Source organism: Lissotriton vulgaris, chromosome 1_1, assembly GCF_964263255.1.
Source record: "Lissotriton vulgaris chromosome 1_1, aLisVul1.2, whole genome shotgun sequence".
In the NCBI taxonomy this organism is placed as follows: Eukaryota; Metazoa; Chordata; class Amphibia; order Caudata; family Salamandridae; genus Lissotriton; species Lissotriton vulgaris.
In genome coordinates this window covers 2140723783-2140750257 of record NC_141685.1, presented here as the reverse complement: position 1 = coordinate 2140750257, position 26475 = coordinate 2140723783, and the positions used below count along the sequence as shown (strand labels likewise).

At 45.3% G+C, this 26475-nt stretch overlaps 1 protein-coding gene across 2 annotated transcripts in view; it reads left to right on the top strand.

The window, feature by feature from the left end:
• Positions 1-26475, top strand: part of SCUBE1 (signal peptide, CUB domain and EGF like domain containing 1) — a 1931683-nt gene that overhangs the window by 1220214 nt on the left and 684994 nt on the right. For both annotated transcript variants that reach the window (XM_086922270.1, XM_086922262.1), the window contains one exon: positions 4103-4225. In XM_086922270.1, coding sequence (XP_086778396.1) covers positions 4103-4225 — 123 coding nt within the window. The remainder of the gene's footprint in view (positions 1-4102; positions 4226-26475) is intronic.

Sequence of the window (26475 nt, the reverse complement as noted above, 5' to 3'; positions counted from 1 at the left end):
GGCAGTTCAGTTGATTACAGATTTAGGAATTTTAGAAGCAGCCATATCCGATCACTCTCCTGTTCTTCTGTCCCTCGATTTGGGTCTCTCTAGACCAGGACGCAAACCATGGAGAATGAGCATACACAAATATAAGACACTTGCAGGAAAACTTCTTTTACAATCGCACCTTCAAGATTATCTCACTATTAATGAGAACTCAATTTCTTCTAAGAGAACGGTCTGTGCAGCAGCTAAAGCGACCATCAGAGGTCAATTAATACGCGATGCTGCTCTTATTAACAAAAACAATGCTGCCAAACAAATAGAATTTGAAAAAGACATTCAACATTTTTCCCATTTGTATATTTCAAATCCTACCCTCCAGAATCATAAATTATTGGAACAGGCACGAATGTCTCTTAATAGTATTTTTACTTCTAAGGCCGAATGTGCCTTGCAAAAAATGAAAGGGAGACATTGCGAACAGGGGTAAAAAGCTGGTCGACTATTGGCTGCACAATTGCGTCAGAGAGAGGCTGCTATGGCGATTCCAGCTATCAAATCCAGTCACGGCGACACACTTAATAGGCCTCAAGAAATAGTTGAAGAATTTGCTTCCTTCTATAGATCTCTTTACTCCCCGAGTGATCACATAGATAAAGCTAAAATGTCCAACTTTTTAGATAAGGTACATCTTCCACGACTTTCGGATGACGGCAGAGCTTTACTTGATGGTATTATTACAAGAGATGAGTTTCTTCGGCTATAACTGCCTTGCCGTATCATAAGGCCCCTGGAGAGGACGGTCACCCCCCCCCCCCGAATTTTATAGATGGACTGGTCAGAATATGATCGATACTTTACATGCCGCGTTTCTAGAAGCTGATGAGGAATCATCTTTAGGATCTCTTTCTAACAAAGCAATTATAGCTGTCTTACCAAAGCCTGGCAAAGATCACTTGCTGTGTGGCAGTTATCGGCCTATATTTCTCTTGAACTCTAATATTAAAATACTAACTAGTATTCTTGCATCCCGTCTTCGCAAAGTTTTACCTTCCTTAATCCATAATTCTCAAGTGAGTTTCATTCCGGGTCGTTCAACTCGGAATCATCTCCGCACTTTGTCCCATGCCTTGTGGTCAGCTAAACACTTAACAGAAGATGCTTTGATTCTTTCCCTTGATGCTGAAAAATCCTTTGAACGCATTGAATGGGAATATCTTTTTACAGTTATGCAACGGTTTGGCTTGGGCGATCAATTTATTGATAAAGTGCGTTATATGATAGTCCACTAGCTCAAGTTAACTGTGGTGGTTTCTTATCTACCTCCTTTCCTATTCGGCGAGGCTCTCGTCAAGGCTGCCCTTTATCCCCTCTGCTTTTCCTCTTGGCGATGGAACCTCTGGCTGCGGCAATACGACAATCTAATGAAGTTGTAGGTGTTCCTCTTCCAATTGACCATTCCAAAATGTGCTTGTATGCTGATGACATTCTTCTCACTCTTACTGACCTCCCCCGTTCTCTTCCCGCTCTTCTTCAAATTATCAATGATTTCTCCTCTTTCTCAGGTTATAAAATAAATTGGGATAAGAATGAAGAAGTTACCCATGTCAATTGGTACTACGAAGACAGCTATTTCTGTATTCCCTTTTCATTGGCAACCGTCCCGTCTTAAGTACCTAGGAATATTAATTAATAGAGGCTTGGATAATATGGTCACGGATAATTTCACTCCTTTATTTACACAAATGCAAAGGGACTTTGATAAATGGACAGCTCTGGGGCTATCTCTTTGGGGAAGAGTTCAAGCGGTTAAGATGGGTACTTTACCACGTTTCCTTTATGTTTTAGGTATGCTTCGTCTTCACATCCCCCTAACTACTCTTCGATCCATTGACTCCAAAATAAAAATCTTTATTTGGGGTACGAATAAGCTACGTCTTGCTATTGCCAAATTGAAAGCCCATCAGTTATATGGGGGTTTAGGTCTTCCCTCCATTGAGCATTATTCACTTGCCCTTCATATCTCTCAACTCTCATCCTTCCTACCCAAATCTAAAGATATTCCTCAATGGGTACCAATTGAACGTCACCTTTTGGCTCAAGATTTAGGATTATCCCTTTTATACGGTACAGGGACTAGTTCTTCTGATCCTAAAAACCCTTTCTTATCTGCAATGCATAAATCTTGGCAGAGAGGACATCGCATACTAAAATCTAACATGCAAATTCACATTAAAGCTCCCCTATGGCATAATTCAGCTATTCATATTGGTGGCCGAACCTTGTCCTGGCCTTTATGGAAAGAGGCTGGTATCTATTCCATAGATCAACTTTTTCATGATGGAAATTTTAAATCTTTTCCCCAAATTTGTGAGGAATTTCATCTACCACTTTTACAATCCTCTAAATATATTCAACTTCAACAATGTATTACAAAACATTTAGGTTCTCCGCCCGAACTGCTTTCAGTGTCTCCTATTTTGTCTTATGTACAGTTGTGGGGGAATCTTAAAGGAGTGACTTCTGGTCTTTATAAAACGTTTCTACATCCTCTCTTCTCACAGCCTCTCTCACATACTCATCAGATGAAATGGCAATCCCGTTTATCAATTATGTACTCCAATACTCAATGGGATAACATTTTAGAAGGATTGCATAAAGGTGTTCGAGAAGCTCGTCTTAAATTCTGTATCTTTAAAATTCTCCATGAATGGCATTGGTCTCCTGTTAAGTTACACCAAGCTAAGTTGTTATCACATACTTCTTGTTGGAGATGTTCTGATTCTGGTTGTGACATAACACACAGAATTTGCGAATGTCTCCGTACCAGATCCTTTTGGCTTTTTGTGGGGAAAACATTGACTTCTACAATGTCATTACCATTACCTTTTACGCCCGCCACCATTATTCAACATGATTTTCGAGGTTTCCTGAAACTTTCTAAATTCGCCTTCATACTGCTTTGGCCACAGCCAAAATCTGTATCCTACGTCACTGGAAATCTCCCTCAGCTCCCTCTCAGGAAGAATGGTTGGTGGCAATGATGCAAACGGCTTTACACGAACGCACAATTTACAATCTTCAGGACCAAGCTTCCATTTTTCTCCCAATTTGGTCCTCTTTCTTGGAAACCACAGTGGATGAAGACTCTACATCTACTCCTTCTTCTCCTCCACATACTATTTCTACTTAATTCTCTTTCTTCAGTGGTTCCTTTTCTATTACCTTACTCTAGATATTCATTCCCTCCCCTCTTTCCTTATTTATACCACCTCCAACACTGTTACTCTGGTAATTCCCTACTTTACTTTCTTTTCTTTTCTTTTTCTTTTCTATATTTTTCTTTGTCTTTCCTTTCTTATTTACTTCACTTTTTATACCAAGATCTGTCCATCACTCTTTCTATTATTACCTTATATTGGATTATATATTATTTTTTTCCTCATATTTGTTCTATTCTACATACGATTTATTATTACTTGTATTCTCATTCACTTACTATGATAATTGTTCTCATATTTTCATTTTCTTGAATATTTCAATAAAAAATGTCAACACAAACAAAAAACATTGGAACACAAAAAGTTTTAAAACAAAGCAGGAAGGGGAAGAGAGGTAAGCAAAGGGATAACACATAATGGATAGGTTGAGGGAATGTTTAAAAACGAGATGAGGAATGGGGAAGTACAGAATAATGCAAAAGGAAAACGAGCAATGTGCTCCATGATTACTGTCGACACATTAAAAAAAACAGGAGCCCGAAACAAATCTCCCAAAATTATTGCCAGGGGTGATTAATACTCCCATAAAATCACAGGGGACCTTTCAAGCACAGTACTGGAAGCATTTTTTTTTCATTTGTAATATTGTTGCTCGAATAAATCTCCAGATGTAATGCTCTACACCCTGATGTTTTTTGTTTGAGTTAAAATAGGCTGTACTGGAAAATTTCATAGGGGGATCAAAACCGTGAACCGTGAGAAGCAACATATGTTTTTAAGCGATGGTTACCTGTAAGCACACTATCAAATATATGCCATGAGTATGCATTTTTATGTTGTTTCTTCAGTTGTATCAGTAACCTGCTATACAGACCTACTTTTTTTGTCGTTTCTAGATGTGGATGAATGCAGCATATACAATGGTAGCTGTGAGCACGACTGCATTAACACAGCAGGGAGCTATGAGTGCGTATGTCCATCTGGAAAGGGGCTGCACTGGAACAAAAAGGATTGTGTTGGTAAGTGCTTTGCTACGGTGTCCATTTCATTATTTTCGTTGTCATAAATATACTCAAATGTCAGGAGACCAATGAGAACTCAACAGGGATTTTTGCTTGGAGTGTGTGTTGCAGTTCAGACAAATCCCCTGAGAATTAAATAATATAGTGAAATAATTGATACTAGCTAATTAAGCAATAATGACCAAAATATTTCTTAATGGTTAATGCCGGAGTAAACGAGTCGAGGGGCTAGCTAGTGTATTAACAAAAAGGAAATTTCCACATCAGTGGTCATGCAAAACGCAAGTATTACACGTGTTAGTGGTGTTTTCATAAATCATATAGTCAGTCAAGTATTTTCAAGTCTGTTTACATGCACATTAAAGATTAATCTGATCTCAAAATCATATTTTTAGCATGGATGCACATCATACACTATACAAGTCAGGCAAAGCTCATAGCTAACAGTCTACTTAGCAAAAGCGCCATGGCATTTTTACCTGAGATATCTTACAATAGGGCTATGTGGGGGGTGGCCGACCAACTGGAGGCCTGCCTCCCCCAGGGGTTTTTGGGTCATTGGTGCAGCCAAGAGCCCAATTGGGCTTGTTGGGATACATTTGGGCTGGGGGATATTTAACCGGCCATTTTAGGTCACTAGCCACCATTTCGGTGGGGTGACACGGCAGCCGGTTTGAGGATAGATAGGGTGAAGACATTTTGTAAATTTTGTGGTGTTTAGGGTTTAGTACAGGTCTGTCTTACCTTGCTGTTTTGTAATACGGCGGCGGCGGACGATATGCGTGTGATCGAGGTGTTAAGCCTCCTAGAAGAAAAGGACCGCATGGACCTTTTGTGGCCCACGAGTGAGGTGAGGCTTCCTATGCGGGCGGCAAGCGGGGTCGAGGCGGCGGTAATGGCGTGCTCGCTGCCGTGGACTAGACCGATACGAATGAGGACATATGTCAGGAAGCGGAATGGGGGTGGGGACCTCCCCCATTCCTACAGATAGTGGCCGGGCATCTCCCCTGTTAATTGAGGGCAAGGGGGAAGGTGGGGATGATGGTGGGGTGATGGAGCGGCCTGTAGTGGGGCTCCATGCAGGTGTGAGGCATGGGCAGGTGGGTCAGAAACGGCTTGGCTCAGGTTAGGGTGCGGGGGAGGGGGGAGACCTGGAGGGGTTTGATTCTGGGGGCCAGAGGGAAGAGGGTTATGCAGGGGGCTCCACGCCATGCCAGGTGGCAGGGACGGGAGGAGAGAGGGAGGGGCTGGTCAGGGCCTGTGGTGCGGCAGAGCGAGAGGGAACGCAGTGGGGACCCATGCCGTCCCTGGAGTTGGGAGAACGGCTGGAGAGGGCCTCCGTGGGGCTCAGACAGAGGTGGATGGAGGAGGGCAGTTGGACAAAAGAGGGGCCTGAGGGGGAGAGATGTAGAGGGGGAGTTGGGGGCAGAGTCCCCTTAGCGCACAACAGTCGGGCGGGGGAGGGCCTCGGGGGCAAGAGGCGTGGATGCGTCAGAGTGGAGTGATGGGGAGGAGGAGGGTGTGGGGGGCTTGGGGGAGGGGGGTGGTACGGTATTGTTTCCGGGTGCCAGATGGAGGGTCAGAAGGGCACTCCGGCGCGGTGGGGGGGCCATTCGTCGAGTTTCTCGCGTCTGGGTTGGGTAGTAGATGGGCTTTGGCAGTGGTACCCAGGGGTGACAGGGACAGACATAAGGGCTAACCCAGGCATGTCGGACTCCACTTTTCCGTTGAAGGGGCGGCAGGTGAGGTTCTCGGGTGAGTTGCATGCGGCTCCACCCTACCGAGAGGATGGGCAGGCTATGCTTTGTGCGGGCAGCCGGACCCCAGCGAGGGACCTACTGGAAGGGGTGCGTCGTAGGAGGGACGAGCAGTCTCCAGTGTCACAACCCCGGTGGGTCAATGAGGCCTCAGGGGCACAGGTCCAGGGGTCCAGGACAACAAGCCAGGCGTGCAGTGCAGCAGCAGAGTGTTTGGATATAGGGGAACTGATCCGCAAGGGCAGGGAATGAGCTAGATTGAGTGGGCTGGAGTTCACAGAGAATGGCCCAATTTAGTTGGATCACGGGCTGGAGTCCACGGAGGACAGCCCATTGCTGTTGGATCACGGCCTGGAGTCCATGGAGGACGGCCCATTGCTGTGGGATCACGGGATGGAGTCCACAGAGGACGGCTCATTGCTGTGGGATCACGGGCTGGAATCTACGGAGGACGGCCCATTGCGGTTAGGATTATGATGACAGGCAGGGGAAAGGGGGGGCACTAATGCAGTGTTTAGTTTTTGCAGAAAGGTCAGGACAAATGGCGCACAGTGGCGGATAGCCGGGCGGCCCCCCTTCACAACTGATTAGGCGGCAGGACACTGACCTTGACGCCAGGTAAGGCGCAGGGGATCAGCATGTGGGCCACAGCAAAAGAGAGGGAGCAGGGGAGGACTTCAGGCAGAGAACACGAGGGCGTGCGCACGGGTGATAAACCGCATGGCAGGGTGTCAGTGGGTATAGATGCATGGGGGGGTGGAAGATGGGGAGGTGCGCATTGAGATAAGGTGCTTATCGGAGAGATACCGGAGTGGGCCCGGAGTCGCTAAAAACGGTGCGGAAGGGGAAGGGACCAAAGGGGGGCCCATAGAGGAAAATAAGGAGGGGACTAAAGAAGGCCACAACATCCAGGTGAAACTGCCTTACTTGGTGATAACTAAGCCCTTTGGGGGGCCCACCTTATGCTGGCCAGCAAAGAGAAAATCTGGAAGAGCAAATATGTGGATATGCTGTAGATATGCTGTAGGTATGACATAGGGGTCTACGGCAAAAGAGGGGTCCAAGGAAGAAGAGTGGGAGCTGGCCAAAGGGCCGCGGGTAGCCATGACCATCGCAAATTGGTCAGCTGCCTTCTTGATCTTCGACAGTGTATACTGCGTGAAATATCCTGACAGGTCCATCGCATTGTTCAAATACATGGACATGATCAGAAGGGCCCAAGTAACGTATGGGGGATGCGCATGGTAACACTTTGAGGAGGAGTTCTGAGCGCAATTAGCCTGGGACCCGGAAGCTAAGTAGTGGGAGATAGATACCGAACTATACCAGCAGACAATGGGTGGGTGCGAGGTTTGGGAAGATTAGTTACACGGCAATGGGATGCCGCTGGTCTCTCCCCCCTTTCATGACGACTCACCCGAGGGGGGGTGGGGTACATAGGAAATGACACAGGGAGCGGGTTGGGAGCATGCTGGGACTGCAATAAAGGCACGTGGGCCAGACAGTGCTGCAAGTTTAAGCATGAAGGCTCAAAGTATTCTGGCAGTCACCTTTGGGACACCGCTATGGGGCAGGTTTTAACGGGCAGGGAATCTAACCAGGACACAGCATAACACGGGGGCAGGGGTGGCAGAAGGGCACAAGGGTCTCTGGGAGAAGGCTAGTACACCCATTAACCAGGGCTGTTGGAGCAATTGTTGGCGTCTTATGCACGGACCGTAAACGCGGAGCTCTCGTGACGGGGTTAAAGGAGGGTTCGCTCGGTTACGAGGATCCCCGGTCCGCTAGGTCGGCTGAACATTTGAAATCTGCTAGACACACAGGGACGTAGTGCAAGCAGAATTGTACAAAGAAATCCATGGTAGGTTAATTTACGAGTAGCTCCCTTGCTAATCGATAATTTCCCCAATTGGTTGATCCACCACCTCTCCTGGCCGGAAGGGGAATTGGTCAATAACTTCACAGTGGCTGAGTTTGACTTCTGTGTCTTACTCATCGGTAGAGGCAGCACAGGAATTGGTTGCTGCCATTGGGGTTGGGGCCCTCAGGGCATATGTGATATGAACTCCGCCTTTCATTTACTGCCAGTTCACACGGAGGATTACCTGCTACCTGGCATACAGTTTGAGGTTTCCATCTTTGTAGACAAAACACTGGCGATGGGATGTTCCATCTCCTGTACCGTATTTGAGCGTTTTAGCCCGTTTTCTGTGGGGTTTTTGTCATGGTGCACAGGTAAAGAGATGGTGACACACTACATGGATGACTTTTACTGGTGGGCCAACCCAGCACTGCGGACTGTCTGCCGCAACTGACAAGTTTTTTAAGAGCTTGTGGGTTACCTGGGGGTGCTCCTGGCACTAGAGAAGACACAAGGTTCCAGTACAGGGTTGTCATATTGGTATTGAGTTGGATGCGGGGGCAATGGAGGCACGCTTGCTGATAGACAAACAACTGCACATGCTGATATTAACCGATGGGTTGCTGGCGCAAAGAAGAGGATGGTTAGGGTGGGGTCAGGTGGTACAGGATTGGGGTTGAGGATGTTGTTGGCAGGTTTGACAATGCGGCCGGAACTATGGAGGACTCGTGCATGCCATCCGCCCGCAATCTGGGCATTAAATTTGACAACCACCTATCCTTTAAACCCCAGGCTGTAGCAGTAGCAGGCATGTGCTTTCAAATCATAAAAGCACTTAGGAAGTTCTTTGATCTTCTCCCACTATCGGCGAGGAAGACAGTCGCAGTGGCCTTAATAAGTTCTAGGCTGGACTATTATAATGGACTGTACGTTGGAGCTAATAAAACCGTTCTCCTCAAATTACAGATGGTCCAAAATGCGGCAGCCCGCCTTGTTCTGCGCCTGCCCTGTAAGTCGTCAGCCTCAGCAGCCTTAAACACTCTCCATTGGCTGCCAATAGGTAAAAGAATTTTGTTTAAACTTCTTTTAATCACCTTTAGGGCATTCCACCAACGAGGCCCTACCTATTTACGAAATGGATTTAAAAGATACCATCCAGCGCGTTGTCTGAGATCTGCAAGCCAAAACCTACTTACTCCACCTTATTTCAAGCTGGCCACAAAGGGTGGCAAATCCCTTTTTGTACTGGGAACTAAAGCCTGGAACAAACTTCCTTTTTCCTTGCGGTCTTTCTCCCAAGAAGCCCCCTTCAGGAAGGCATTAAAAACTTGGATTTTCACTTTTCCTGACGCCACTTGTAGACCTTAGTGTAATATGTGTGCAGACATCAGGGCACTCTTTTTCCCTTCCAACTCCCCCATCTGAGTTGTGTGAGCGCCAAGATACTCCTTGGAGTGGAAGTTGCGCGGTAGAAATGTCTCTTACATTTACATTACATTTACATGTCGCGCACATTGCTTGAGCGTTCAAAAGGCATCCCAATGGCAACGCCGGAGGAAGGAGAATGGAGGTATCACAATCTATTCAAACGAGGCAGGGGCAGGAGGCTTTGGGCTCTACTGGTGAGGGAGGTGGTGCGCAGATGATTGTCCGCAACACTGGAAGAAAAGGGGGAGGAGTATTGCCTTTCTGTAACTTTTCACACTGGTAGTGGCCATGACAGTATGGGCTCGGGACTTGGCACACAGGAAGGTGATCTTTAGAGTTAACAACATGTCAGTAGTACAGGTGGTGAACAGACAATCAGCCTAGGTGGCCCGAGTGCTGAAGGTGCTGCAGGTTTTGTGTGCGGAGAGGCTTGGAGCATGATATCTTGTTTCAGGCCAGGCATGGGCCGGGAGTGGACATTGACATTGCGGACGCTTGGCATCGTTCACAGTGGCAGAGGTTCTATGGGCTAGTCATGGAGGTGGACAAGGGCAGGACGCCAGCTCCAGCAGGGATGTGGTATGTAGCGGACAAAGTATTATACAGTTGGTGACGGGGTCAATGGCCTCAGCACGTGGAGGTCCTATGAGCAGGCTTGGAATGAACTTCTTGAAGGGGCGCAAGGTGATGAGCAGAACAATGGGAAAGGGAGGAGCAGGTGAGGCAGTTTATATTGTCCATGATTGACAAAGGTTGGTCTAAGGTGACTATGGCAGGCAAGTTGTCGGGTATAGCTTTCATGGGCAAATATGGTGGGGTTATGCACTTTCGGTGGGAGAATTGGGCAGTTGCTTAATGGAAGGTTGGGCGCGTGAAAGGGGAGGTGGACCCCGGCCGGGTAGGCCTTTATCAGTCGGGCTGCTGGCCGGCTTAATCGGGTCCTGCAGCAAACTATGCACAGAGGAAGAAGAAAGGGTTGTTTGCCATGTCCATATCTTGGATGTACATTGTGGCATTTCAGGTTTCTGATTTGCTGGGTGCGAAAGGGGCACAAGGGGTGCAAAGGGGGGAGGTGGACCTGAGGGACTAGGGGGTGGCAGTGCAGCTCAAAAAATCCAAAACAGGCTCCTTGTCATGTTGGGACACATTCTTTTCACATAAGGGCAACTACAGACGCAGGAAAGGGGAGTGTAAAGTGGCACACGTTGTTTACTACTTTAAACAGCATGATTCAAGGTGGTATTTGTCCCGATGTTTTGATTATTCGTTTGGGGACAATGACCTGGGTCAGTGTAAAGGTTTGGCATGATTAAAACAAATGAAGAGGGACCTCTTAGAGATAAGGCATCAGTGGTCAGGTTATGTTATATGGTCAGAATTCATGTCTCAAAGGCACTGGAGGGGGGCAGAGCGGCCCACAGTGCTAGATAAGGCCAGGAGGAAGATTATTCAGGACATGCGCTGTCTTTGTAACAAGGAGGGCATATGGAAAGTGCAACATCCAGAGCTTAGGTATTCTGCAGTTTATTTCATCAGAGAGGATGGGGTGCACTTGTCACGTTATGGACTGGAGTTAGATATCAAACAAATCAAGGAAGTTGGACAGGGTATTGGACTTACGACGGTATAAAAAAAAAACCAAAGAAACGGTCTCTAGTTGGGGGGGCCAGAAAAGTCTGGGACCAGTATTTTCTGAGTGTCGTTTTCCTTAGTAATAGTTGGTAAATCTGTTTACAGTTTAAGTTTATTGGTTGGAAAATGTCACTCCGGGAACACGCAGGAAGGGGAAGTAGCAAAGGAAGGTTACGTAGATAGTTATTTTAGGAAATGATAAGAAGTTGCACGTTTAGTGAGTCAGCAGGGAGGTCAGATTAGGGGGTTTATAAATGGTTGCAAAGGGGGAAACTTTAGAGGTGGGGTTGGAAGTAAGGGAGGAAGAAAATATTTAGTGAGGTTTAGTTTAGTACGGCACAGGCCAAGAGTATGTGTTGTAAGGTGCACCTGCCTTCATTAAAGCTGCCTTTTTCACACTTAACAAGCTGGTTTGTGGGTTGTGCTATGCCCCCCTTAGGCCCAAAAGAGTAGCGGCAGAACACAGTTTAGCAGATACCATAAGTCAGAGTGGTGATTGAGATTTTGAATAAAAAAGATAGTTAATGGAGAAGAGACAGTAAAGCACCAACAAACAACAACAGAGAGAGAACTGAACACAAAATATATGAATATGTGTTACATTCATCTGTAATGCTTGGGACCAACTAATGTATCTTATTGAGATTGTTTTGTGAAGAGCTGATGAATTGCCACTTTGTAGTCTTTGTGGTAGTGTAAAAACAGCAGGTTTTGACTATTTTCCCCTTTCTTGAACAATAGTGAACCAAAGTAGTGGGCAGAAAATGCACAAAAGATATGATCTTCGGCTGTAGTATTTTAGGAAGATGCAGACAGTGTTTTTGAGTAGGGTGTGTGTGCTTGTGTGCAGGATCTACTGTACAGGACTGGGAATAGAATGAGACGAGCACTGTGCCAGCAACATTGGGTGGTGCAGTCCGATGGTAGCAGTGGTGGCTGGTGGCATTTGAAAGTGGTACTGCTTAAAAGTTCGGTATGACTGACATGTAGCGAGTGAGCCTGATCGTTATAAGCGGGGATTCGAGGGATGATTTATAAAAGCATTTATGAGTCGGGAAAGTAGTACTAAAGAAGCAATATTTTATGTATTCTTACATTTCTTTGTGAATCGGATCTGAAACATGCAATTCCTTATTAGTAGGAGTGCGTATGGGGGCCACTCCTTTCCATTTGTAATAATTGAGTAAGCTTATTCCCTTAAAATCCACATTCTATTCCCATTTTAGATATTTTGGGGCCAATTCTGAAAGGCATGTAGGAGTATGTAAAAGAGGACTATAAGAGTACTTGCTACCTTACGTACAGCAAAATATTTATGTGAATAGGCCCCAATATATTCATTATTGGACTACTGTGTATGGACATCAATAAAGTGTATATTACATCATCTTTGTACTACAGACAGGAGAATACTTATAGAATAGGTAATGTCAAAACTACAGAATGCCGCAGAATATGCCATCCTTGTTATAGAATACATCGTTATTGAACAACTAATGTGTTCTTGGCTGTGCTAGACGATTAATTCATCATTAAATGCTACTGCAGCTAATCGATTGTGCTAGATAATATACACATAGCCCATCAACATGCTGAACATTATGCCCATCACTGCATTTCAGTCTCATTCTATAATTGTATCGCATAATTTGGTCATCCCTGTGCCAGAAAACATGTGTATGTCTTTTTGACAAAACACCCAGAAGGCCTTTTATTTTTTGGAAGAAAACAAGAAGTAACAATTCATGATTAAAATATTCCCATTGTGCTTAAAATGCCTAATTACTTTATGACTGTACTCTATATTTTTTCTTTTTATCATATTGTTTCACAGGGAGCAGATGCATGAGAGAGTGGGGAAATAGTAAAGAGCTTGGGAAGAGGCCCGATATACAGTGAGAGTGAGGAATTCAGAAGAGAAAAGGTTGGGGTGGGTATTCAGAATGAATAGACTGGGAGTGAAAAGGAGGAGACAGAGAGAGAGGAGAGACACTTGGAGGAAGAGGAGACCGACATGTGACAGCCGACAGGGACAGTAGAGTAGCAGGTGAGGAGAGCAGACAGACTGGGTGAAAGGAGACACACTGCCTAGGGAGGGGCGAGGCAGCCTAAATGGGAGAGCAACGAGGCAGGGCCAGAGGAGAGAATCAGAGAGTGGGGGCATCTTGGGGTAGAGAAGATAAATGTGGACTAGTGAGTCCAGCCATAAGAGTAGAGAAACTTGGAGAGAACAGAAGGACTTGGGGGAGAGTGGACTTGCTGAAGTAGGAGAGGGCAGCTGAGCACCCGACTTTCTACAACACCACATACCAGGCAAGGGCTAGTGTGCGCTGCCCCTAGGTACTCACAGCACGACATAACATATCAATCCAGGAGCATGGAGGAGTCTCCACAGTTAAAGTTTGCATAAACTTAACAATGTTACGTTTGAGCAAGCTTTTGCTGCAGACTCCTCCATTCTCCATGTTAAGGTAACATAACAATATACTAACTATTCACTACAAAACAAAGCATTTACTAGTGAGGTTTACAAAACAAAGCATTTACTAGTAAGGTTAGTTAGCTCACCTGACGGACGACAAGGTTTTTCTCTGCCACAGCAATAGAACAGATCACATGCACTGCAGCACTCCCTGTCCTTGGGATCGAAAGCTGCTGGGCTGCACTCCTCAGGCCTCATCAGCCAATACAAGCTAGACGAGCAATGGAAGAAGCGAGGCCGGCTTTCCATGGTAGCCACCCACTTCTGCGTTGTCCCCCTTAGTGTGCTCCGCCCTTTTCCATTAAATGAATGTAGCTCTTCAGACCCCACCCTGGGCCAGAGCACTATATGTCCAAAATTAAGCCACTGGATTCAAACTAGCCTGGCTGATGAAGGGTGACATACCCGGAAATCGGTCCCAGGATTCTTGTTTCCCGTCCAGGGAGGACCTGGCTTGGCAGTTCGGTCTGGACTGTTCCCATGAGGCTCAGGGTCAAGACTGATTTGCATATGGCTGAGTCCAAAATGGGCAAAAGAACAATGGATTTAACCCAGATCTCTTGACTGGGGGAGAAGGTTTGAATCATTCAGAATTCCGTCCATCATTTGTTGCAGTCACAAAAAGGTAAGCCTAAGCATCACCGCTAAAACTGGCCACGCCTTCCACAGTGATATCACTGGCCTGGTTTGTGCCTTAAGGGCAAGAATCATCACACTCGCTGGTCACATGCACAGTCAGGTACTCCTGCCAAACAAACAAAAAATATAAATCCTTCATAAGAGAGCACGTTGCCCTGCCATCACGGGGGTAGAGGGAGAAAAGCCTACGAGCAGCTCTGGTCAAAAGCAACAATTAGCTTTTTGACTAAAGCTCCTTGTTGGTTTTTCTCCCTCCCCCGTGATGGTAGGGCAACGCACCTTTCGCCCTTTAACACCAGGCACCGCTGAAAATAAGTCTAATGTTTGCCCTATAAAGTGCTTCCTCAGGCATTCTTTCTCCTCTCTATATTGATGAGTACTTTTGGATTTTGAACAGGAAACTAAAACTTTACTGCAAGCTACAACTGTTGGGAAGAGACAAATTCTTCTAAGGAATCTAATGTTATTCCTTCTAGTCAAGAGCATAGTTTAATCAATAAGCTTAGTTAAAGCTTTATTGATTTTAGGATGGGGAAGAGGCTTGAAATCACAAAGTATAAACTATTAACCAGTGTATAACCTGTTACCTGGGACAAGATTTCCATGATTGTATTCAAGTAAGAATGTAAAGGGCCACAAGACCACAGCATTCGTGGTTAATCAGCATCTAGTGTAAGGCATTGGGGACAATGTGCATCAGCAGCAGAATGCATTTTGAATTGAATATATTTTAAAATTGTATTACATGAGATTTTATGAGGGTATTTCAGGACCGCTTTCCACTCAGTATCAAGGAGTGGGTGTTGTAGATCTGACTCCCATTCCCTCTGCAAGGAAGTCCTAGATTTATCCCAATAGTGTTGGTGTGCTCTATATAGCCATTTAATCAATTTAGTATAATATTGCATAGTATATAGCACCTGGTACACTTCATGTGTGGGAAGATCCTGTAAAAGTCCTTGAAACATGTCTGCAGGTTTTGTTTTACTTGTAGAGTGAGCAAGTGTGCTGGAGAAATTTTCGTAATTGTTCATAAGAGATGTACAGTCTAACAATTCTCCATTTATGAACAGGCCAGACTGTGTCTTCAAACCCGCTTTGCCCAAGAACTGATCTGGGCCAGGCGGATCAAATAAGTCTGGTAGGAAGACCAAGGAGAAGATTGAGGGGCATAAGGGGTTGCATGAGCACCCTGGATCGTAGAACACACGCTACATCTGAAGGGAAATATTAGTGAATGTAATCCAGCTTTGAAGCTCACTGAATTAATACACCTCTGTTAGATATAATGACCCACCAGACATTTAGCTTCCCACTGTAGTTGCACCACTAAATAGTATTGCTTGAAGTCCAGGAATCTGAGTCATTCAGCTATCAGTGGGAGTTTTAACGTGGCTACAGCAACTCGGCAATGGCCTCCTTTCCAAACAAATTCTCAGAGTAACTTATCAAGGTCCTTAAAGAAAGGATGAGAGAGAATCAAAGGCAAATTAATGAAAAATTATCATAAGCATGAGAGCGCCAACATTTTAATCACTGCCACTCGTCCTATGACTGCCAGGGGTAGAGAGGACAAAAAAACTGATTGGGCCCTGAGCTCTGGAAACACTCTTGCCAGATTGCCATCACGGAGATCATTTATTAAATGATACATGTTTGATCCCAAGTATAGAAACATAGTGGGTTCATAGGCACTCTAGACTATAAGATGTTATCATTCTTTATAAAACAAATTCTTAGGTTCTACAGAATTAGGAATTAGGAAATATATAGGAACAGATGTTCTAGTTACTATTTGCCAATTGTGGCAAGTATACTTTTCCGGCAAACCAACTTATGTACCAGTAGGTCATTTTGAAAAAACATAGAATTGGATTAAGTTGCCACTCAACCTACCTAAATAATATAAATAACGTATGTCTCAAACTGCGACTCATTTATAGAGAGTGTGGTCTGCAAAGATCAGCAGGCCATCATTACTGATTGATTGTCAATACAGTAAACTTCTTTTTAAGTGCAGCCCATTTTCCTTAAAGGAAACTGGCTGCATTGGCAAAAAAAATTGAATTTAAAAAAAGTTTTTTTAACAGTTGTCAGTGGTCTGTTGGACCACTCCACACTCTTCAACACTTTTTTACATTCACAAAGGAAAAAGGGTCATTGCGAATTAGTCAAATTTTCAATGTTTTGCCACTGATCCAGTTCACAAAACTTTTATACATAATATACCAATTGGTGTTTTGGAGAGGACACTTACAACATGCCCCTTTTTTCAGTATAAAATCAGTATCCCTTTGGAATCCCATAATAGGGTAAGGACACGCTTTTCCAACTCTTGAAATTGGATTAGCACAAAAGAAATGCATTTTAATGGTTGTGAACACTGAATTAGGCCATTTGTGAATATTAAAAAGGCGTAGAACATCTCTGGCCCCTATTCTTTATGTTTTCTGTGGAAATCAAATTCCTTTAGTCTCCACCTTACAAAGAAAGAGGCCAGTAGTTGGAGGTCTGCCAAAGTAGCTCGTATTTATTATTGACGCGCAGGTGCACATATTCAGAGCGCAAGATTGCTATGAAAAAAAGAGTGGTCTGTACAAATATCTGCAAGGTTATTTATACAAGTGGCACGAGCTGGGAATGTTCAAAATTATTACAGAGGAACCGATCCATGATTAGGTAACAAGGATATGACTAGTTTTCTTCAAGATTCATCGTATCCTGATAGACAATCGAACAAACAAGTATAACACATTACAAGTGGACATTGCTTGTTCTTTCTCATACATTAGCAGACAATTGACTTAATAATTATAAACATTTCAAGTGGAAATTGCTTGTTCCTTCTCATTCATTGGCAGACAATTGAACAATCGAGTATAAATATTGCAAGTGGATAACAGACTAGCCTCACACGGGCAAAGAGCTCTGTGGGGGTCCATGGGACCCGGTTTGCCCCTGCAGAGGACTGCTTCAAGGAGGTGCAGTGACCGTGCAGGGCTTCTTTGCCTCTGTGCCCACTTTGGTAATATGACATGGACACAGAAGCAAAGGGATTCCCTCATTTGCATGGGACACGCGCATGCAAATAGGGGAAGACCCCCTTGAAGATCGCGCTCGTGCCTTTTGTGCACCAGCGCTATTAGTATTACATGATTAATACCAAAGTGCCCCGAGGGGGCGCAAAGCAGGTGCAAACCCCAGTTGCACCCCCGGGGAACTTCATGTAATAGGATCCCAGGTGTGTAAAGATACAAGAAAACAAGTCTGTTTGCTCGACTTGAGACAATAGTAGAAAGGCACCAAAGTTCATAATTCAACATCTTGGAAAAATACAAAAATGGAAGAACTGATGCTCAAAATTATACCATTAAAATGCATTTTCACAATCAACTCTCAGTTCTGAACATTGCAGTATCATCTAACCCAAACATTAATGTACACTTAGTGGTATTGTTCCCTGGAGAATAATTTTTTATCTATTTGCATTAACATAAAAACTTCCTACTGTTGAACCATTGCTGCATTTGTCTGACATAAAGATGTTGGAGAAGGCCTGGTTCTCATCCAGGGGATACTCATCAATAGTCATAATCTATGAATAATCCCCGCCCATGTGCGGGATCCCAGAGCATATAGAAAATACATATAAATATATATGTATAAATATGTGAAAACATATAACTGCAGCCTAAAAACCATTTTCTAACTGGCAAAAGTGCCGCAAAATTACATCAATTAGCATACATACGGTAGTACTGTTCCAAACCCTAAGGAAGAAAGAGAGCAGAAAACATTTGTATACAACAATGCTTTATTGCCATAGTAAAACCTGTAATTGCAGGCATTTGCCAGTAGGCTGCAGTAGAGTATAAAGCAAACAGAGAAAACTGACACCTTGCCTTTAAGGCATTAGAGTAGGGGTACCGTGCCTTTAAGACCTGAAGGCAACCCCCTGCTCCCATGGTGCACCACAGGTGACAGTTGGGTCAGTTCTTTTTTCCGGCTCCTTCTGTGAGGATCCTGGAGCTTGAGCTCTTCAGTTTTCAACTGAAATTGGTTTTTTGAGAGAGTTTTCTCAAATAATTCGACATTTTCTGAATAAATAAGGCTTCTGATTTATTTTTCTGTGGTAACCCACAAGATTTTCCTGTCAGAATGCCTGCTCTTTTTCGGAAATGTCCTTCCTGTGACAAGAAGATGGCTCTGAATGATCCACATTCTGTTTGTATTGTGTGTCTTCCATCTTCACACATTCCTGATCAGTGCCATCATTGTAAAAAATTTAAAAGTCGGACTCTTCGCGACAGGGAGAGGATTCGACTTCATGCCATGCAGGAGATGGACAAGAGTCACCAGGTGGGTGCTTCTACAGCCCCCAGATCGTCTCCTACAAGTAAGCACGGCCAAAAACGGCGTCATTCTACCTCTCCTGTCTCCAGAAAGAGGAATGAAGGTCGAAGAACTCCGTCTACGTCGAGGTCGCCGTCGAAAAGGCCCAGATCATCTTCACGACGTCGAAGATCGCGGCCGCAATCAAGTAAGTCGGCGTCGAGGCACCATGCTTCGGGCTCGAAGTCCATGGCTGCTGCTGCATCTAAGTCTCCGTCGACGTCAAGGCTTCCGTCGACGTCGAGACACTCTCCACCACCCGGAAGGGATCAGCATCGAGAGCTAGGACGGCATCTAGGTCGCCGCTGGCTAGCGGGCCGCCGTCGAGAGGGTCTGCTAGATCCCATCCTTCGACGTCAAGGAGGGCGACGCCAGGAAAGGTCGCCGTCGACGCGACGTCGAGGAAGATCATCGTTGAGACGACGTCAAGAATCGTCGTCGACTCAACGTCATGATATACCTGATCGACGTCGAGGAAGATCGACGTCGAAGTCTCCGGGTCGACGTCGAGGTTCACAGTCGAGTTTTCCACGACGTAGTCGATCGCTGTCGAGAGCTTCAAGGCACCGCTCGACGCCGCTGGTCACCCAGACTTCTTCGACGTCGAGGATTTCGCCGTTGAGGGATAAAGTAACAGCAGAGGTGGAGTAACCTGGTTCTAAGGCTTCAGGAAAATCATCTTCTCCTGGCTTGAATATTGTGCAGGTGTCCCCAGAATCTTCGCTCAGATCTGCGGGCAGCTTGACTCATCCTCAAGGGGCTGTATCTGGACAGAGTAGTCCGGGCTCGGATTACTCCTGTACTTATTCCCCTTCGAAGGCAAAGACTCCAGCCAGACCAGCTAGATCTCCTCGGAATCCCAGGATTTCACTGAAGCCTAGATCTAGAGTCAGATCACGTTCCCCAGTGTGGTCAAGGACACCTGTCAGACCAAAATCTCCAATCCGGCCAAGAACGAGGTCTCCATCAAGTCATCGTTCTAGGTCCAGGGGCAGTCACAGCAGGCATCGTGACAGGTCCCATAGGAGGTGGCGTACAAGATCCTCTACAAGATCGTCTTCGACTAGGTCCTCTTACCGAGGTTATTCTCCGACCTACTCTTCAACGCCTCCTTCCCGAGTCTCTCCAATTGATGACCTCGCGACTTTCTCCGATGTACTGGTCAGGGGAGCAAAAAAGCTGAATATCACGCTGAACACTCCAGTGGTTCCCACTTCTGTGATTTTTGATACCCTCCGTCATCGTACAGCGCCCAGGCCTCTAATACCTCTGGTTCCCGGTCTCCTGTAACCAGCTATGGCTACTTTTCTCACACCAGCAGTGGTGGGATCTGTTCCGTCTCGAATAGCCAAAAAGTACAAGGCCCCTCCAGAGGATCCTTTGTTCCTCAGATCGGATCCCCCGGCGGGCTCCATCATTGTGGCGGCTACCATGAAGTCCCATGCAGGATCTACTTCTTCCTCAGTAACACCTGAAAAAGATAGCAAGCTTATGGACTCTTATGAAGGTGGCTAGTGCCTCTGCCTTGCTTGGAAGGTACGACAGGTCCCTTTGGGATTCTCTGACTCGCTTTACTGACAAGCTCCCCAAGGAAGATCGCCAAGATTTTCTGGAGACTTTGCAGGAGGAAGGCTTAGCGCCGCAGTGGATGCCTCTGACCTTGCAGCTCATGGCTACTCAAGCGGTATTTGTTCCCGCCGTTCGGCCTGGCTCTGCCTGGCTCTGCCTGACGGGACTCAAACCAGACGCCCAGAAGAAGATTTTGAATTTGCCCTTCAATGGGAAGTCTCTGTTTGGTTCACACACAGACGACGAAATGTCCAAAATGAAAGCAGAAATGGACACAGTCAAAGCTGTGGGATTGGAAAAATGCAAGGAGTTTAAGAAGCGTTTTCGTCAAGGAGACAGGAAGGCCTTCCAACAGAGGGTTCAAACCCCTCAGTGGCAATCCCAGTCTCAGCAGAAGACGCAGTTCCAGCAGCGTCGTCCTGGAAGAGGAAGAGGTGGCAATAACAGGCAGCAGTCTTCCTCAAAGCAACCTCCTAAGCCCTGAGCCATTGCTTCCTCCACGTCTGTTCACCACTCCGGTGGGAGGGAGTGTTTCTCAACATCTGACAGAGTGGGAATCCAGTACAAAAGACAAATGGGTGCTGAGTATTGTGCAGCATGGCTACTTGCTGAGGTTCAAGTCTCCTCCTCCGCAGGTATTTCCCCAATTGCATCATCTTCCACGTTACAAGTCTCAATTGCTACGAGAAGAAGTCTCCATCCTTCTAGAAAAAAAGGCCATAGAGGAGGTTCCCGCTACTCAAAGAAATCAAGGAGTGTACTCCCGATATTTCCTGGTTCCAAAACGAGGATCTGTCAAAGAATACAGGCCCATTCTAGACCTTCGAAGGCTAAACAAGTTCATACGAAAAGAAAAGTTCTGTATGCTTGCCCTGCACCAGATCTTCCCGCATCTTCATCAGGGAGACTGGATGTGCGCCATCGACTTGCACGACGCCTACTTCCACATACCAGTGTCAATCAAACACCGGAAGTTCCTAAGGTTTCAGATCGGACATCGTCACTACCAATATTGAGTGCTGCCGTTTGGCCTGAAATCTGCGCCTCGGACATTCTCCAAATGCATGGCGGTGGTGGTTGCTTTTCTCCGCAAAAGAAAGATCTTCGTGTACCCATATCTAGGATTGGTTGTTGAAGAGCTCCACCCCGTCGCTGCTTCAGGACAATCTGTCGTTCTGCCTCAAACTAATGGAGTCGTTGGAACTTCACGTCAATCTGAAGAAATCAGTTCTCAACCCTTCTCAGCGGATCCACTACCTGGGTGCTTCTCTGGACTCACTTCAGGCAAGCGTGTGTCCTTCGGAAGAGAGGTTGTCATCTATGCTCCTGAAAGGTCGCCTTCTTCTGGACAATCGGGCCCCCACAGCCAAACAAGTGTCTTCTCTGCTGGGATCAATGGCTTCATGCATTTACATTGTGCCCAATGCTCGCCTTCACATGAGACCTCTAAAACAAGCCCTGGAAGATCAGTGGTCTCAGAGATCGGACCAGTGGGAAGACCGAGTCTTGCTTCCTCAAGGAGCCAGAGACTCGATCAGATGGTGGTTGAAACGATCCAATCTTCTCCGAGGAGTGCCATTCCATCGTCCTCCTCCATCTCAGTCAATTGTCACCGATGCCTCTCTTCAAGGCTGGGGCGCTCACATGGACCAACTCCAAGTTCAAGGCCTTTGGTCCGAGGTAGAGCAAGGCTACCATATCAACTTCCTGGAGCTTCGAGCAGTTCATCTTGCTCTCAAGTCTCTTTATCCTGCTCTGCAAACCACCCACCTCCAGGTTCAGACAGACAACAGAACAACTATGTTCTATCTGAACAAGCAGGGAGGCACGAGGTCAAGAGTCTTGTCTCTGGAAGCACAAGCGATCTGGCATTGGCTCCTAGCAAGAGGCCTTTCCATCGTGGCAGTTCATCTACCAGGAATTCAAAACATCCAAGCAGACTGCCTCAGCAGAACCTTCGTAGAAGCGCATTATTGGGTGCTCAACGAGGAAGTGGCTCAAGAGGTTTTTCGGTGTTGGGGCGTACCGGACGTAGACCTGTTCGCAGACGCGGCCAACACAAAATGCCCCGTCTTCGCCTCCAGGTTCCCCCAACAGGGATCACTGGGGAATGGCCTTTTGATCAGCTGGTCTCCGACTTTACTCTACGCCTTTCCTCCCCTGCCTCTGATCCCGGCGGTGATCCAGAAGTTCTACAGGACCAACACCAGAATGATCCTGATAGCACCAGAGTGGCCACGCCAGTGGTGGTACCCCGATCTTCTTCAGATGTCGGAGGTTCCTCACCGGCGACTTCCATGCCGTCCAGACTTGCTGACCAAAGACCAGGGGAAGGTGTTGCACCCCAACCTTCCTCCCCTTCGCTTGACGGCATGGCTCCTGAGGTCATCCAGTATGGACATCTAGACCTCCCAGCAGACTGCATGAATATTCTTAAGGAATCGAAGCGACCCTCCACTAGGAAGTGCTACGCTTTCAAGTGGAAGAGGTTCTTCTTATGGTGTCGTGAGCACTCTCTTGACCCGGTACATGGCCAAGAGCAGGTGATTCTACCATATTTACTGCATTTAGCGAAATCAGGCTTGAAATACCCCTCCATCAGGGTTCATTTAGCTGCCATCACAGCATATAGAAAGTCTCCAAGTCAGACATCTTTCTTCCTTATGCCTGTAGTTAAAGATTTCCTAGAAGGCCTGAAAAAAGTCTTCCCACCGGTGAGGTCTCCCTCCCCTCCCTGGGAGCTTAATATTGTACTGACTAAACTGATGAGTGCTCCTTTCGAGCCTATCCATAAGGCCTCTTTGCAGCACTTGACCTGGAAAGCTGCTTTTTTAGTGGCGATTACCTCTGCCCGTAGGGTCAGCGAAATCCAGGCCTTGTGTTGCAAGGAACCTTACACAGTGTTTCATGCCAATAGGGTGGTTCAACACCCAAGTTTCTTGCCTAAGGTGGTTTCCGACTTTCATATCAACCAGTCTATTACCTTACCTACCTTTTTTCCTAATCCTTCCACTCCCCCGGAGAGGTCATTACACTCCCTTGATCTCCGGAGGGTCCTGAAGTTTTACTTGTCAAAAACCCTGCCTCTGAGAAAGTCTGACCGGCTTTTTGTTAACTATGGCAGTACTAATACTGGTCGGTCAGCTTCCAAACGGTCAATTTCTCGCTGGATTGTCTCCTGTATAGCTTTTGCTTATCAACTAGCTAAAAAAACCTTGCAGGGTAGACCACATGCACATTCTACCAGAGGGAAAGCTTCCACTACAGCTCTCCTTCGTAATGTTCCTATTTCTAAGATTTGTAAAGCGGCAACTTGGCGGTCTGTCCATACCTTTACCCGCCATTATTGCCTGGACTCAGATACTCAGGCCGATGCCAGAGTAGGGCAGGCCTCTTTAAGGAACTTGTTTGCTTAAGATGTATTGTCAATATATGTCTTAGCTTTTCTGTGAAGTTTTTACACTTCTTGCACGTCCGCGAGACTTTGGGTATGAGCTTGCTAATCTCTTCATAGATTATGACTATTGATGAGTATCCCCTGGATGAGAAGGATTAGTTACTTACCTGTAATCCTAGTTCTCATCCAGGGGTATACTCATCAAAGTCATAAGCTCCTGCCCACCTCCCCGGACGAGCAGAGTTACACAGTTATGAGATGTTTTATTATAGATCTCCTCAGGTGTTATTCACCTCCAAAAAGAACTGACCCAACTGTCACCTGTCGTGCACCATGGGAGCAGGGGGTTGCCTTCAGGTCTTAAAGGCACGGTACCCCTACTCTAATGCCTTAAAGGCAAGGTGTCAGTTTTCTCTGTTTGCTTTATACTCTACTGCAGCCTACTGGCAAATGCCTGCAATTACAGGTTTTACTATGGTAATAAAGCATTGTTGTATACAAATGTTTTCTGCTCTCTTTCTTCCTTAGGGTTTGGAAGAGTACTACCGTATGTATGCTAATTGATGTAATTTTGCGGCACTTTTGCCAGCTAGAAAATGGTTTTTAGGCTGCAGTTATATGTTTTCACATATTTATACATATATATTTATATGTATTTTCTATATGCTCCGGGATCCTGCACATGGGCGGGGATTATTCATAGATTATGACTTTGACGAGTATACCCCTGGATGAGAACTAGGATTACAGGTAAGTAACTAATCCAAATTGTTGCCAGCATACCACAACTCATTGGCAAGCATTGTGCGCACAAGCAACAACCTAACACTATACTCTCTATTACGACTAATATCATCAATAAATTCCAACCCCAGCTAGTGAAAAATGAGGCAATACAATCCCAAAGGGAGGAAATGTCTTCATTGGCAAACCCATGTACCTGTTGTGCTATTTTGTGCATGTTTTTAATAGCCTCATGTATGTTTTTGGAATTGTCCGGTATAAAAATGCAACATTCGGTATGCAGAAGCCTACATACTCTTCTGCGTTCTGCAAGTAGCATATCGAGAACCAATCCAGTTTTGTAAAGACACAGAATGCATAGCAGTCATTGCTACTGTTATAATATCTAATGCTGACATTGTTTCGTTTATTGTGGCCTCAAATAACCGTACCAATGTCCTAATACAACGGGCATTCATAGCGATCCCAAGTATAGGTAGTATTCCAAATCCACAGTCATAAGCCTGCTGTCCAGCAGTATCTGAGCTATCCCTCTTGTGATGACCAAAATAATGTTGTCATTTAGCAAACCCAAGGTCAGAGGGAATTGCCCAAATATGAGGAAGAACCAATCTCAAATAGCAGAATCCTCCCCATCCTGGTGGCAGCCATGGATAAGCCGTGGAACCACATACAAAATATATACCTTTACTTGGTGGGAGGGCATGGTATATGTGCGAGACACTAACTATTGAGCAACTTACCTTACAACACTATTACCCAAAAACAGGGAACCATTATATTGTACACATATTTCCCCGGGTGACATAGTTACTTGGATAGAAGTTGGGTAGAAACAGGCAGGATCAGTGGATGGAACAGTCGTGTTCATTCTAGTCAGGCATTTAACATATCGATAGGGCATGAAGGAATTAATAAAAAGGCTCTTATGAGGTGAATTTTTTCCCCTAATATTACAGGATGCGAGGACCATAATTGTTTTTGAGGGGGGAGGGGCGCTTTATATAGCACAAACTAGACCCGAAGGTAGCAGAGCGCTTTACATGAGCACCAGTTGCATTACAGAAGGACTAATTAATTTTTGGTAGGCACTGGGTGATTAAGTGATTAGCCCAGAATTACAGGATGTTGAGCATCCCTGCCGAGACTCGAACCTGGTTCCCTAGCTCAGAGGTAGAATGTTATCCCTTCATGCATGAAACCTATACTGTCCGCAAAAGGATAGAATAGGAATCATTATAAGCTGACAACAGTGATAGAAATGGTATACCAGTTGCAGTGTGTGCTGGAAGTTTCATACATACCCAACATTTTCGTGAGATATCCACATGTTTGTAATAGGTGTGAGCCATTTGAACAATTACATTGTTATGATATCCAGAAAAATTATGTTGGTGATCTTAACGGGGGCTAGTAAGTGCAGCAGTAGTCTCAGGCATTATCACATGTATGAAGTGGTAAACATCAAGGTACCAGTTCAAGGCAAATATCATTATGTAGGTAATAAATACTGTAAAAACAACTTCGAATGTATATTTCTTCTTTCTATTTCCATTTACAACAATTCTTATTGTGCTTTCTTTTTCCAGATCTGCATTAGTGATGGGTCGGCCAAAGGGATGCATCTCCAAATGAACCATAGTCTACAGTGTCCTTATTTAACTAACTTCACTGCACTAGTTAGTCTCTTAACTATGGCACTCTTGAGCGCCGGGCAGTTTGTGCTTGTTCCGTCATAAGCACTTTCCTATCTAATCCTTCAGTCAAATTCAAATCTCATTCATAATCTTTATTCGATTTTATAGATAAAATCATAAAAGACAAATCGTTAAAAGCAACATAAAGATTTTCAGTACCAAAATCATTCTAGTTTTAAAACCTCCATCAGAAAGCTTACAGGAAAAAAAAACAATAGAGGGCGAGTTTAACAGCTGTAAAAACAGTAAGGTTGGCCTGACTTGGTTCCAATTGAGAGGTTTTAAAATTGGGCTTATAAACTTATGTCGCAGATTATTATATTTTGGGCAGAGCATAACCATAAGTAATGTATCATTGATCGATTTATTTTTACAATTGGAAAGAGGCAAATCCGAGTGAGTAAAACAACCATGGTTAAAAGGGACTAGACAGGGAAATATGTTTGACCTGAAATTATTCAGTAAGCGGCATTGGTGGCGAGACATAGTCCAAGTCCGATAAGGTTCAATATTACTGACTGTTTTCACTAATATTGCATGTCGCATAGAGTGTTTCATTAGTGCAGAGTCCTCATGTTCTGATCCCAACCTGTCCCTAAAAGCATTTTTGACCCATCCTTCAGTCTTTTTGAGTGCAGATTGTAGCAGG